Source organism: Gobius niger, assembly GCF_951799975.1.
Source record: "Gobius niger genome assembly, chromosome: 13".
Classification (NCBI taxonomy): domain Eukaryota; kingdom Metazoa; phylum Chordata; class Actinopteri; order Gobiiformes; family Gobiidae; genus Gobius; species Gobius niger.
In genome coordinates this window covers 28,707,287-28,720,127 of record NC_136864.1, presented here as the reverse complement: position 1 = coordinate 28,720,127, position 12,841 = coordinate 28,707,287, and the positions used below count along the sequence as shown (strand labels likewise).

The window sequence follows — 12,841 nt, the reverse complement described above, 5'->3', positions numbered from 1 at the left end:
CTGCTAACGCTAGCACCGTGCATTTAGCGGAGGTCCCCATGCTAGGGATTGATTAATTGCTAGCTTTAGCTGCAGGGGAATAGTGGAACGGCTTTGTTGGAGCAGAATCCAGCCAGCTGTGTGGAGAAGTATGTGTTACCATGTGCTTTCTCGGGGTGAAATGGGGTTTCAAGGCCACGCAGGCTACGGAGGGATGGTGAACGGGTGTTTCGTCGCACTAGATGGAGGTGATCCATAATAGGGTTCAAGGGTGTGACCTGAAATCGATATCACAGTCCACTGCCTCCATACTGGGAGCTGACTTGATTAATAGTTCGCTCTCATCAACAACAATGACCAAAATAGGTACAGGTAAAACAAAGACAAACACTGGTCAACAAATGGCTCATACAGAAATACAAATTTGCTAAATCTGCCGATGTCAACATTTCAAATCTCTATGGGCGATTCACTCTTTTGTAAGAAATACATACAAAATACACAAATTCTGAACTTTGGACATTTAGTTATTACTTTTTATTCAATTGCTGTTATTGCCCTGTTTGTGTATTTATTACCAAAGTCCCTTTTTGACAGAGGTTTAGCTTTATGCTGCAGTCGAAAGGCAAATGACTTGAACAAATGACCCCAATAATCCTTTCCGACCATAGACTCAGTAGACGCCACGTGAACGGCATTTGCAGATTCTGTATGCAATATAAGTCGGTGGAGATAGGTGTTAATGAGGTAAATGTAAAATCAAATTTGTTTTAGCTTTTAACCATGTCTTAACACTGCTCCCTCATCAAAACATACCTGGAGTAGTATTTTCTTTACGCACACAGTTTGAAGTAATTCTGCCTATTGCTGCTTCAGTTTGCATTTCCTGAATTGTTTTGGGCAGTAGGCAGAACCTGAAAGTGTCCGCCGCATATTTAAAAGTCGATCAGTAGACCTGCTCTGAGCAATTCTGCACTGAATGACGGATTGAAGAAAAAAACCTATGCATATCAATTGTCACAGGCAGGGGAGAAGGGGAGAATCCCAGTATTTAGTGATTAAAAGATTATTCTCATACATATTTGCCTCATTTGCAAAAATAGTGTATTTGGATGAAACAACGTTTTGGTAATGAGCCCTGTAATTTGCCTGATGACTTTTTAGGTCTAAGTATACGGAAATTATCTTTTCACTCAACTTTACAACAATATAAAGTCCAACACAGTCCTCAAGGATAAATGTCAATGCTGAGCTGCCCAAAAGCAGTTTTTAAGCCACATTGACATATGTCCACTTTTAGGATCAATTTCCACAAATCCTGTCACCACAGCCTCCACTACAGAAGTACCTTTAGGGAAACTACTATAAGACTTTCTTCAGAACTTCCTCTGAACTTGAGTTGATTCGGAGTTTGCCCTAATGCTGTACAAATGAAAAACGTATATTTGCAAACAGAATGACAGAGTTACTTCTATAATGTGTTCCCAAACCCACCTCTGCTTAATAACTGAACCAGCGCAGTTCTGATATATTTCTAACAAGTGTGTGTTTTGTCCTTTCTCTGTGTCTCCGCAGGAGTCTTCATACTCATTTGCACTGAAATGCCTTATCAGCCTATCCACTGTTATACTGCTTGGTCTTATAATAATGTACCACGCTCGGGAGATCCAGGTGGGTGACAGTACGTGTGTGATATACAGTATGTCTGAAATGTACTCGAAATGTTTATATTTGCACTTCTCTTGTTTAGCCGAGACACAACTGGAAATGAAATGTGATAACTGATATGATATTTGTAATGCACAAGTTGCAGCTTTATGTTGAGTCAATGTTGGCTGTCATATACCCAAGTATTATTAGTAGTAAAGTCCAGTGATCCAGTGATAGATATAATTAATCATTGATCTGTAACGTCTTGTGTTCAAGAAAAGATAGATTTAGAAAGTCTATCGGTTAATACACTGCAAAAAGTCCCCTGCTAAAAACAAGGAAAAAAAAATCTTAAAATAAGACGTTTTGTCTTGTTTCAAGGAAAAAATTCTGCCAATGGGGCAAGAATTTTTTTCTTGCTAAGAATTCTTTTTCATAGAATATTTTTCTTATCATAAAACAAGAAAGAAACATTAAATTTAAGCAAATAAGCAACTAGAATTAAGCAAAATGTCCTCAGAAAATGGAATAATTTAAGGAAAACATTCTTATTTAGTGAAAAATGTAGGTATTTTACTTAAGTGTTGCTTGATTTAAGTAGTACTGACGTAAAATGACACAAATTTTGAGCAAAATGTTCTTAATAAATACTATCTCCATGTTGTGGAGCCAGATGGCTGGAGGATTCACCTATTGCACATGTTTTTAGTGGTAGGGGAAACGTACACAGACACGGGGGGAACATGCTCCACACAGAAAGGCCCCGTCCTGGTGGGAATTGAACCCAGGACCCACTTTAAAGAATGGAATGTATTATCTATCTGTGAGAATCAGTTCTTAAAGTAAGAGTTGTCGTGGTCTTATTTTTTCTTATTTTTTTCTTTGTCTAAAGCTGAAGAAGATTCAAAAAGTCTTTCTTTCTTGTTACAAGAAAAATTAGCATCAATGTATATGTTTCAATCAGGTCAGGCAACCAGGCAAGGTGACCCCATGTCATCATAAATATTTTGATTACCAGGAGAGTGCGACAACTTATTTCTTAAAGCAAGACATTTTTTACTTGCTTAGAATCCACTTTTTGCAGTGTATCGGATATTGGCAGATATGCAAACCCCCGGTGTTGGCATCGGAAGCAAAAAAGCTGGATCGGTGCATCTCTTAGAACAAGCGTAGTCCACAGAAAAGGTTCTTGTTCTTTTGTGTCCTGACCCACTGGTTGAGGAACACTGGACAAGAACATCTGAATGTTGAAATATGCAAAGAAGAAAGGCATTTGTCAGTACCAGAGATGTGTGTGCAATGTGTTCCCCGAAACTAAACCTCCCCGTCTGTTCTCGCCGTCCCCGCAGCTGTTCATGGTAGACAACGGCGCGGACGATTGGAGGATAGCCATGACGTACGAGCGCATCTTTTTCATCGTGCTGGAGCTGCTGGTGTGCGCCATCCACCCCATCCCGGGCCAGTACGTTTTCACCTGGACCGCCCGCCTGGCCTTCACCTACACCCCGTCCGTGGCCGACGCCGACGTGGACATCATCCTGTCCATCCCCATGTTCTTCAGACTCTACCTGATCGGCCGCGTCATGCTCCTCCACAGCAAGCTCTTCACGGACGCCTCGTCGCGCAGCATAGGGGCGCTCAACAAGATCAACTTCAACACGCGCTTCGTCATGAAAACCCTCATGACCATCTGCCCCGGGACCGTCCTGCTGGTGTTCAGTATCTCGTCGTGGATCATCGCCGCGTGGACTGTGCGCGTCTGCGAGAGGTAATGGTACAGCGGCGAGGGGGACGGAGGAAGTGTTTGCGAGAAGGGCCGACGAGCGCACACACTGACGCGGATCTTAGGTCCCGCATCCCGGCTCCTGCCAGTCGTCCGTCGCGTTAGCTTGCTTGTGATCTCACCGGCTAAAGGCTCCACGGGACAGGTCGCCATGGATGCCCGGCATGCACAGCTTTAGGCGAACTCACGCGCACACACACGAGTGTAACGGTGGACGGAGGTGCAACGGAACTGCCGCGATGCCATTTCTTCGAGAGTTCTCAGTGGAGTTTCGCTTGTTCTTCCGATGTCAGAGCGGGTTTCTCCAGGTGTTTGATTTTAGGTTCACCCAACTAGGTGCTCAGGCAAACGTTAATGCGAGGGAAGGTTGACAGCAGCACTGGGCGATTGTAGGTCAGTGCCCAGTGACACATCTCCAGATCATGAGCCAGGTCAGAAGGTCAGAAGAACCCAGCTTCCACCACGACACAGGGAAAACACGGCGGCTGATTTGAACTTAAGACCGTCTTGCTGTAAAGTTAATCCATTTCACATGATTAGTATTGACGTTAAAAGTACCCTCTCTACTTCCCATCTAAGTCCCAAGCCACCTTTCAGTTGGATGTGTGTCAAATCACGAATGTACAAAGATAAAATTTAAAGACAAGGCTCTTACCAAGGAGTCAGTCGGTGACCTTTGGGCCAAACGGGCTCCTGTAGTAATATTACCATGTTCTTTTTTATGGTGCTTTTAGCGACGCAGGAATAAAAGTGAAACATGAGCGTCATCAGGTCACTGCGCTGGTTTTAGTGCTGCTACGACACGGGGGGACGATGGGTTAAGTGCTCGCCCACCAACATGACGGCAGGTTTGCGATCACGGTGTCTACTGGATGCATCCATTCAGGAGAGTAAATATGGAAAGATTACACTGTGGACGAGAAGGATCTAGTGGCACATTAACTTGAGATGAATACAAAATAAAAAATAAGCTTCTGCAATGTCAAAAGAGCCAGTGATGGGTTCATTGTTTTCACCAAGATCTTGTATTGATGATGGGAGAATGTGAACCCTTCAGCACATCCCAAAGATTCTTGGTGGGATCAAGATCTGGACTCTGTGGCCAGTTCACAAAGTGAGCCCGATGAATCCTGGCATTGTTCTCCTGGAATATACCCGCGCCATCAGGGAAGAAGAAATCCATTAATGGAACAAGCTGGTCGTTCGGGATGTTCAGGTCGTCAGCTGATCAGTGTCGCTGAACCTAGACCTGTCCAGCTGCAGCAGCCCCCGATCAGAACAGTTAGGGTGATACATCTAGGGAAGGGACACGGTTTTTTTGGTCACGCAGTGTAGCTTAGTAATACATGGCCAAAGAAACCTGAACATACTGGAAACGTCCTATTCATGAAGTACTTATATCCTACATAGCATTTACAACATATCACTAATCATCCACTAGAAACTACCTGCTCCGTAATCTTTCAATAGTGCTTCTTTTAAGCTAGAAACGGGACAGGAACCAGAGTAGTGACTTCAGCGTGCTAGTATTGGTAGTACTTGGGCATAGAGCCTCTCCGCCTTGATTTATTTCATTAGCGATCATAAGTCCGCGCCCTCCGTCCACCTTTACACACACACAGTCCGTTCGCACCCCGACACCCGTGAGCCCCACGTCGTCGGCTCCCTCTGTCACAGCCCTCGCTCGTCGGTTTTCCGCTCCTCCACAGCTGCTCCATAATTCATTCGTGTCTAATTGTTTGTTTGCTGAATGGTTTGTTTTGGTAATATGTATCAAGCCCCTCCACCCCCCTCAGGACCCCCCCCCCCCACCCCTCCTCCCTCAATCCCCCCCAAATCACTGATCTCAAGGGGGGACCAGCTACGATCCTCACTGTTAAGAAACGAAACCGCACACCCGCCCCGGCACTCATTTAGCATTTGCATAGGGAAATGAGCTGCTAACGCTAGCTTTGATGTCGAGCGGATAGGGACTTTAAGACAGGGGAAAGAAAGGGGGGGGGGGGGGCTGTTGAAGCCAGTCGGGCGTTGCGCTGCTAATGCTAAGTGGCTAAATTTAGCTCAGACTCCTAACAAGGTCCTTGCAGCCCACTTTGCAGCCCACTTTCGTTGCCTGCTTTGACCCCGACTCCCTTGTTCTTCCCACTTCCTGGTTAACCGTCACTAACCCCCGGCCCTTCTTGCACGATTCCCCTGAACCCTGTAACATTCCAAACATTACTACAACACAACATCACCACGAGCCAAAAAAAATAATACAATACTCGGGAATATGTCTAGACATTTTAAGCTCTATGCCTTTACACAAGTGGATCCATTTATTTTTGCCCTCTTTTAACTTCATCAAAGTTATTTTTTTTCTTATTATGACTGCTGGGAAAATAGGGGCCACCAAAAAAAATCTCTTGCCCAGGCCCCCCAAAAAGTTAGAAACAGCCCTGGATGGGATAATGCAAGTCAAATAGTCGCAACACCTGCTTAATATATGATTGTTTACAGTAGTAAAGCAGTTTAGCAAATGAAATAACTGAAGTATATTCTGTAGAAAAAGGGTTTGGAATCTAGCTTTGCAGATTCTAAAACACGAAATGTGCAACCGAATTCCCCCCCCCCGCGCTGTACGGCGACAAGACGGGGACAAACTTTCTTCTTTGTTGTGAGCCAGTGGCATTTGGCAGTACATCTTCACAGCGCCACCTGCTGTCCTGGAGTGTATGTTTCTAGCCTTTTTCAAATTGACAAAACTCACGGACAAATTGACTTTTTACTTTGGGAGCCTTTATAGAAATGTAGAAACACTACTCAAAAACTGACCTCAGGCTTTTCTGTATTACTTTTTCATTTGACCCATCCATCAGGGACATAAATTAAAATTAAGGGGAGACACTACAGGCAAAACTCAATTTTTTCAGTTTTCAGGTTTTGGGCCAAATTGGTCTCTGAACATATAAGCTTTCACCCGGAAACAGAAAATATGCCTAATCTTCACAATAACATGTTTAAATATTGCGCTGATTCAATGTTCCCCCATAGACTTATATGGGAGAACACCATTTCAAGGGCCTTTTTCTCAAAACACATTTTTCTGTCATTGTGGCGACACTATGTCCACGTCAGTCGGACCTAAAGACTTCACATTTTCCCGCCTTGGACTGAACAATATTTGGAAGATTTTTTATTATTTAATCCCTAAGCCCCATTTATTGAGTTTTGAATGTCAAAAAATAAGGCGAGAATTGAATTTTTACAGATTTTTCCACTAAAAAACAGCTTATTTTAAAACTAAACAAGATATCCTAAATCCCCTCTGAAAAAGTCTTGGTAACTCATTCATCAATGAAATGAAACCATAAATTTGAATGTAGCTCTATACATTATTCAGATTTCGTCGCCGAAAAGTTGGGAAATTTAGGGCATTTTTAGGCATAAAGCACCTTTTTCTTATATGAAAAGATAAAATGACAGAAAACTTGCAATGTTTCTTATGTTCTTATGTTTCTCTTTTGTTTCTTACATTTATGCCAGTAATCTACAGCAAAAGTTTCAAATAGATATCTGTAAATATACATTTTTCCCCTATTCACCTGCAGTGTCTCGCCTTAAAATCGTAAATCGCAAATGTTTAGGTAATTTAAAGTTTGGGGAGTTAGCAGCTAATATTTCAGCCTCCTCTCAAATGTCAATGCTTCTGAACGTCTCAAAGATCCATCCTAACCCTTCTTCTAGATCTGAGCTACTATCTCGGTCAGGAGTAGCTGGACGATTGGCCCGTTGTGCATGTTTTAGGCTGACGGGACGAATGTTAGCATCGTCCAAAATAGCCACAAAGTTTTTTTCTTCTGCTTGTGTAAAGGCCGCCGTTCTAGCTCAGGCTTGTCGGATTTTCTCGTGGTCACTGTCACTGTCCATCCAAAGGTCACGCACTTCACTGGACAGACACACATGCGCATGCCTTGGACCTGTTCAAAGCCTTACGTGGGTGCGTGAGCGTGAGCGTGTGTGCGTGTGATTCTATAATGTTCTGTTGTACTTTCTATTTCCCCACTATGCTGCTCCATAGGGATACCATGTGAGTCCTCGTTCTTTAGCTGTGGACAACCTCCAACAATACCAAATCTATATAGTCCTCTTAAAATCCAATTCCATTTATTTTGTTTTATTTATTGATTTTTGTTTTTTTTGCACCGAGCTGGCGCCACTGCTGCCGTTTGAGAGCTGTGGTCTGGGTAGTAGCACGGCACACCATTGACTCCGTTGGTTCGTTTGGATGGCATGCGACTCTGGCACTGTCGTAGCAGAAGTAGCAGCAGCGCTTTTCTCTCGAGCTTTAGGTTCCCCTCACGTGGTTTTTCCCGTTCGCTCACTGCAGGGTCTCGCAGTTTTGGAACTTTCCGATTTCGTTGCATTTCGGTAGAACGTGCTGGATTTGCTAATGCTAGTCGCTAGTTCGACTTTGGCATGAAACGACTCGTGGGGAATTTTCTTCACTGACCGCTTCTGTTGATTAGCGAATAGCTCTTCCGACATTTTGTAGTCCTGGCTTTTTAACTTAGGGTCGCAAAACCTCCAAAATATAGATGCAAACAACTATAGGGACCCCACAGTAAAATGGGATTCGCTTTTGCGCTGAAATCAATGAGTAAAAACCTCTAAAACTGGGTACAATACTGTAGTTTTTAGTTCTTTACATGGTGGTTTGGTGTAATTTACACTTTACGCAAGATATTATGTTGTAGATCAGTGTTTCCATCAAGGGTACGGGGACCCCAGGGGGTACGCAAGGACTTCTTCTTCTTCTTCATCTACGCAAGGACTTAGCTGGAAGTACTTTGTATATCAATATTACTCACAAGTTAATTTGAATTATGTTTTTTCAGTAAAAGGTTTGAATCTGAGACATTTTACTTTACACACCACTAAAAGTTAGGGTCTGACCAATATGGATATTTGGGGTCCGATACCAATATTTATTTTCAGTGATTTAATTTTATGTTTTTTATTTAATTCTCTCAAATAGCCATAGTTAAACATTTATTATAATAGTAAAGGTTTCCGTCATAGAAAGATGTAGAATTATATCTAATGATTTTTAAAGCTGATGCCGTTAAGCACCGTTGTAATTTTTATAATAATGATTTTTAATATTTAAAAATCCTGTGTATGATGCTTCTCAACATGTCAGTGTTGAACTGTGACAGCAGGGGGTGCTGTTTCAGGGCCTGATATATTATTGGACATTCATGTTTAGTAGGTACTTCACAGGAAGATAATTTCCAAGTCACAGGAAGCTCCATTTGTCTTTCACCACAATGTTTCTCCGCCCCTGAGGCTGAGGAAGTTGTTTTAAAGTGTTGACTGATCTCATCCCACTGCAAAAAAGAAGTCTCTATTGCTTTTGGTTCCGGAGATATCGACCGATAGCCAATATTGAAAATACCCAAATATCGGCCCGATATATATCAGCCGGCCGATATATCAGGACTTTGCGAACGCCAGTATTAGGCAAGGCAAGGCAAGTTTATTTGTAGAGCACAATTCATACACAAGGCAATTCAAAGGGCTTCACAGTTGCATAAATACAAGAAAGCAAATAGTTAATTACAGTAAAAGAGTGCAGATAAAATACTTTCAGTCATATGCATCGGTAAATAGAACTGTTCCAGATTTTAGCTGCATGAAACTGAAACGCAGCCTCACCGTGTTTAGTCCTGACTCTGGGAACCACCAGGAGGCCCCTCCCTGAAGTTCTCAGGGCCCGAGATGGTTCATACGGCTCTAACATACAGAGATGGACTTTGGTGCTAAACCATGAAAGGACTTGTAACAAGCAGAGCTGTTTTAAAGTCTATTCTCTGAGTGACAGGAAGCCAGTGCAGAGACCGGAGCACTGGACTAATATGGTCGTATTTCCTGGTTCTTGTCAGGACTCGAGCAGCAGCGTTCTGGATGTTCTGTAGCTCTGATAGCTCGTTTAGAGAGGCCAGTGAGTAGGCCGTTACAGTAGTCTAACCTGCTGGAGACAAATGCATGGATAAGTCTCTCTAAGTCTGGTTTTGACACTATTCCTCTGATCTTAGCAATGTTTTTCAGATGGTAAAAAGCTGCTGATGTTATTGCTTTGATGTGGCTGTTTGAGTTCAGGTCTGAGTCCATGATCACTCCTAGATTTCAAACCTGATTTTTTGGTTTTAGAGAGAGAGACTCAAGGTGACTGATAACACAAAAACAATGATCTCAGTTTTGTCTGAGTCTGTTTAGTTGGAGAAAGTTGTTTTGCATCCACAAACTGATCTGTTGGATGCAGTGACCGAGAATATCTACAGGCCCATGTTAGATAATTCAGTCTCCGAAACTTCAGACGGTGTTCCCAGATCATTCTCAGGTCCAGACTATGATGTTTTTTCGGTATATTGACCATCTGCACCACAGTGTCTTTACTGACCTTCAAAATCATACGGTGCAACAGTTTGTCAGGTTGAAAAATGGCGGTTACTGAGAGAAAAAGGTTGGGAACCACTGAGATGAAGTCATGGCACATAGTTTTGTTGCATATGCCTTTTCGATAGCAACAGTCTGAGCATGAGTTAGTCTGTTCAACAAAGAGGAGCATCAAGGCTTTCACTAATGCTTTCCTGATGTTTTCCTACCCACTCACTCGCTGCTATTATTGTAAAATGTCTAATGGTATAGGTCAGTGGAGGAGGAGACCGGCATACACAGTCCTGAACAAAAGGGCCATCGCGAGGTTAGGTCAGGTGTTCGTAATGGAGGGAAAGAGTCTGGGTGTCAGAGGTCTGAAAATGTCGCTTCCCATAGTTAGCAAAAGGTAGAGGCCTGTTTACCTGACGCACTTGATGGTGTTCGCAGTTTGTACGATAAAACTGGAAGATCGGAAATAGTATTTGAGCAATTTGAGCAACACAAGACCGCGGTGACACATGTGATACTTGGTGTTGGGTAAAGAAAACTAGTTATTGGACATGAACGGCTTTCAAAGTGTTGTTCAAGAAATAGTTGTTGTTGAAAATTGACTTTTCTCCTGTTGGAGTTCTGTACTTCCTGGGTTAATACGCGTCATTTCCCAATAGATACAGACGGCATCTCGTCATAGAAGGGGGCGTGGCTTCGCCGAGGGGGAAAATAGAATCTTTAGAGAAACACAATTCACTCTTTTTAGCCATTTTCTGGTGGAATATGAACTTATTTATCACATACAAATAAAGTCAAGTGTAAATCGGGCCCATATGGATATTTTCTCACAGCAGATTGTTCAGTAGAAGTGAAAAAACAGCAGTTGTAGCAAGCGCTAGCTAACCGTTAGCATTAGCCCGATGCTAACATGTAGCATCCAGTTAGCATTCTCCGTTATTCATGTATTTATGGGCTGTTGAACCACTTTGCTCTTCTCCATGTCTTTGCATCATTATTTAGTAGAAACTATATTCATATTTCAGCATTTGTTACAGTAGTTTTTGAATAATTAGAGAAAATTTACATTTTTTCAAAATTGTTTTCCCCCTTAACTGTTTTCAAACATGACCATATATGGGCGATTCCAGAGATGCCGTCTGTATCTATATTCGTGACCAACAACGGTCTTGGGTTAAAGAGAAAATATATTTTCACAAGGTCATTCCCACTGCTGCCTGCGGGGGGAGCTCCAGGTCAAACCCTTAGTAGACTGAGTGTTTTAGAGCCACTCTACAGTTCTTTCAATGTATGAAACGTAAAATGTCAAATCTCAGGCACCAAAAGAATGTGTTTAAGCCTCATATCTCCATAAAGACAGTTGTATTTGTATAATCCAGTGACCTCCCCACAAAATGATAACATTGTTCTGTGAAATCTGGATTTGTCCCTTCCCCAGCGGCCCCTGCTTTTTAGGTTAATGCCTTTTCCCCCCCCCTTCCCTAAACTAGATTCGCTGCATCTATTTATGAAGGACGTTTTAAATAATGACTAATCTTCCCTTATGTACATACACAGTGCTTAATGGGAGCGCTGTCCCAGATCGGGGCGGCTCCTTGAAGTCACCTTCCTGACTGAGCCGCGGGGACAGTGTCTGCCTCCCCCGAGCGCTCCCCATGGGATGGTTCGGTTCGTCTTAAACCTCGTTAGCCTCTCCTCAAAGATGTGTCCGGGAATGAAGAGGCCACGCGCTACGCCCAAATATGTCGGAAACAGAACGATGTTTGAAGGAAGAGACGAGATCGAGGCTTTTATACTTCGGTTTTATTGACTGTGTGGCGTTTCACATCCAAGTCGCGCTTTTGTTGCTTTTTCTTTTTGTTTTGTTCCGTTTTCAACATGTTTGCAATTACATTTGTACTTGTACTTGGTTTTCCAGTTCGGTTTGCTCGTACAGATCACATTAATCGGCAGCACAGAGCAGTGTTAATTTTGACACATTTTATTTTAGTTTTAGTCTTAGTCTTTTGACTAAAATGCAATTTAATTTGAGTCGAGATTTAGTCTAAATTTTTTGGCAGTTTTAGTCTAGTTTTAGTCGACGAAAATTGCATGTCAATTTAGTCGACTAAATTTAAGACAAATTTTGTAGACTTTGCATTTATAGTATTCATTATAATCATATTTAATCAAGGTCCTCAACTTCATGGAGCTGCTCCACATGAACAAAGCTCAGAGCTGCTCATTTGGCTGTGAATTTAAATGATCTGAGGCTCTTTCAGACGGTCAATACACTGCAAAAAGTATTGAACTAGATCAGTATAAACATCTCAATTTGAGCACAATAATCCAAATGTTAGTTGTTTTGACTAGTTAAGAAGTTCTTGGGCATTTGTCCTAGATGATTTCACTTGTTCTGAGATGTTTCTGACTCGTTTCGATACATTTCGTCCTTATTTCAGGTCATTTTCTTTGCCAATGGGGAAAGAAAATTGGTCTTGTCTCACTGGCAACTTTACTTTCTTATTTCAAGCGAGATTTACCCTAGAACTGGTCTGAAATGTCCTCAAACCAGCAAAGTAAACTTGGTCCGATCAGGAAAAGTGTCTAAATGAATGAAAACCGCTCAAAACAAGATACATTTCCTCAATTCAAGTCATTTAAGCCAATGCTTGATATTTACTTTTTGTAGTGCAGATGTTTGGATGATTGTAGTCTCTCCTTTTCATTTTTATTTAGTCTTATTTTAAAATATCAGGGACTTTTAGTCATAGTTTTAGTCTCATGAGAAACTTTTCATTTAGTTTTAGTCCAATTTTAGTCGTCAAAAATATCACTTTGACTAAAATGAAGACTAAATATTGTAGTCGACGGAATAAACACTGGCACAGAGAGGCCTAAAGTGAGCGAAAGCGATTGTAATTTAAGTACATTGTCAAAAAGAAGATGCGTTTTGAATCCCGGGCCATTAGAAGAAGGAGAACCACCCGGCGGAAGGAGAGAACGCGGCCTGGAGAAATG

General features: G+C 42.2%; 1 protein-coding gene across 1 annotated transcript in view; it reads left to right on the top strand.

Annotated features, from left to right (window-relative positions):
* Positions 1-12,841, top strand: part of kcnn1a (potassium intermediate/small conductance calcium-activated channel, subfamily N, member 1a) — a 114,859-nt gene that overhangs the window by 61,585 nt on the left and 40,433 nt on the right. The window contains exons 3-4 of the mRNA XM_079570127.1: positions 1,555-1,650; positions 2,979-3,397. Coding sequence (XP_079426253.1) covers positions 1,555-1,650; positions 2,979-3,397 — 515 coding nt within the window. The remainder of the gene's footprint in view (positions 1-1,554; positions 1,651-2,978; positions 3,398-12,841) is intronic.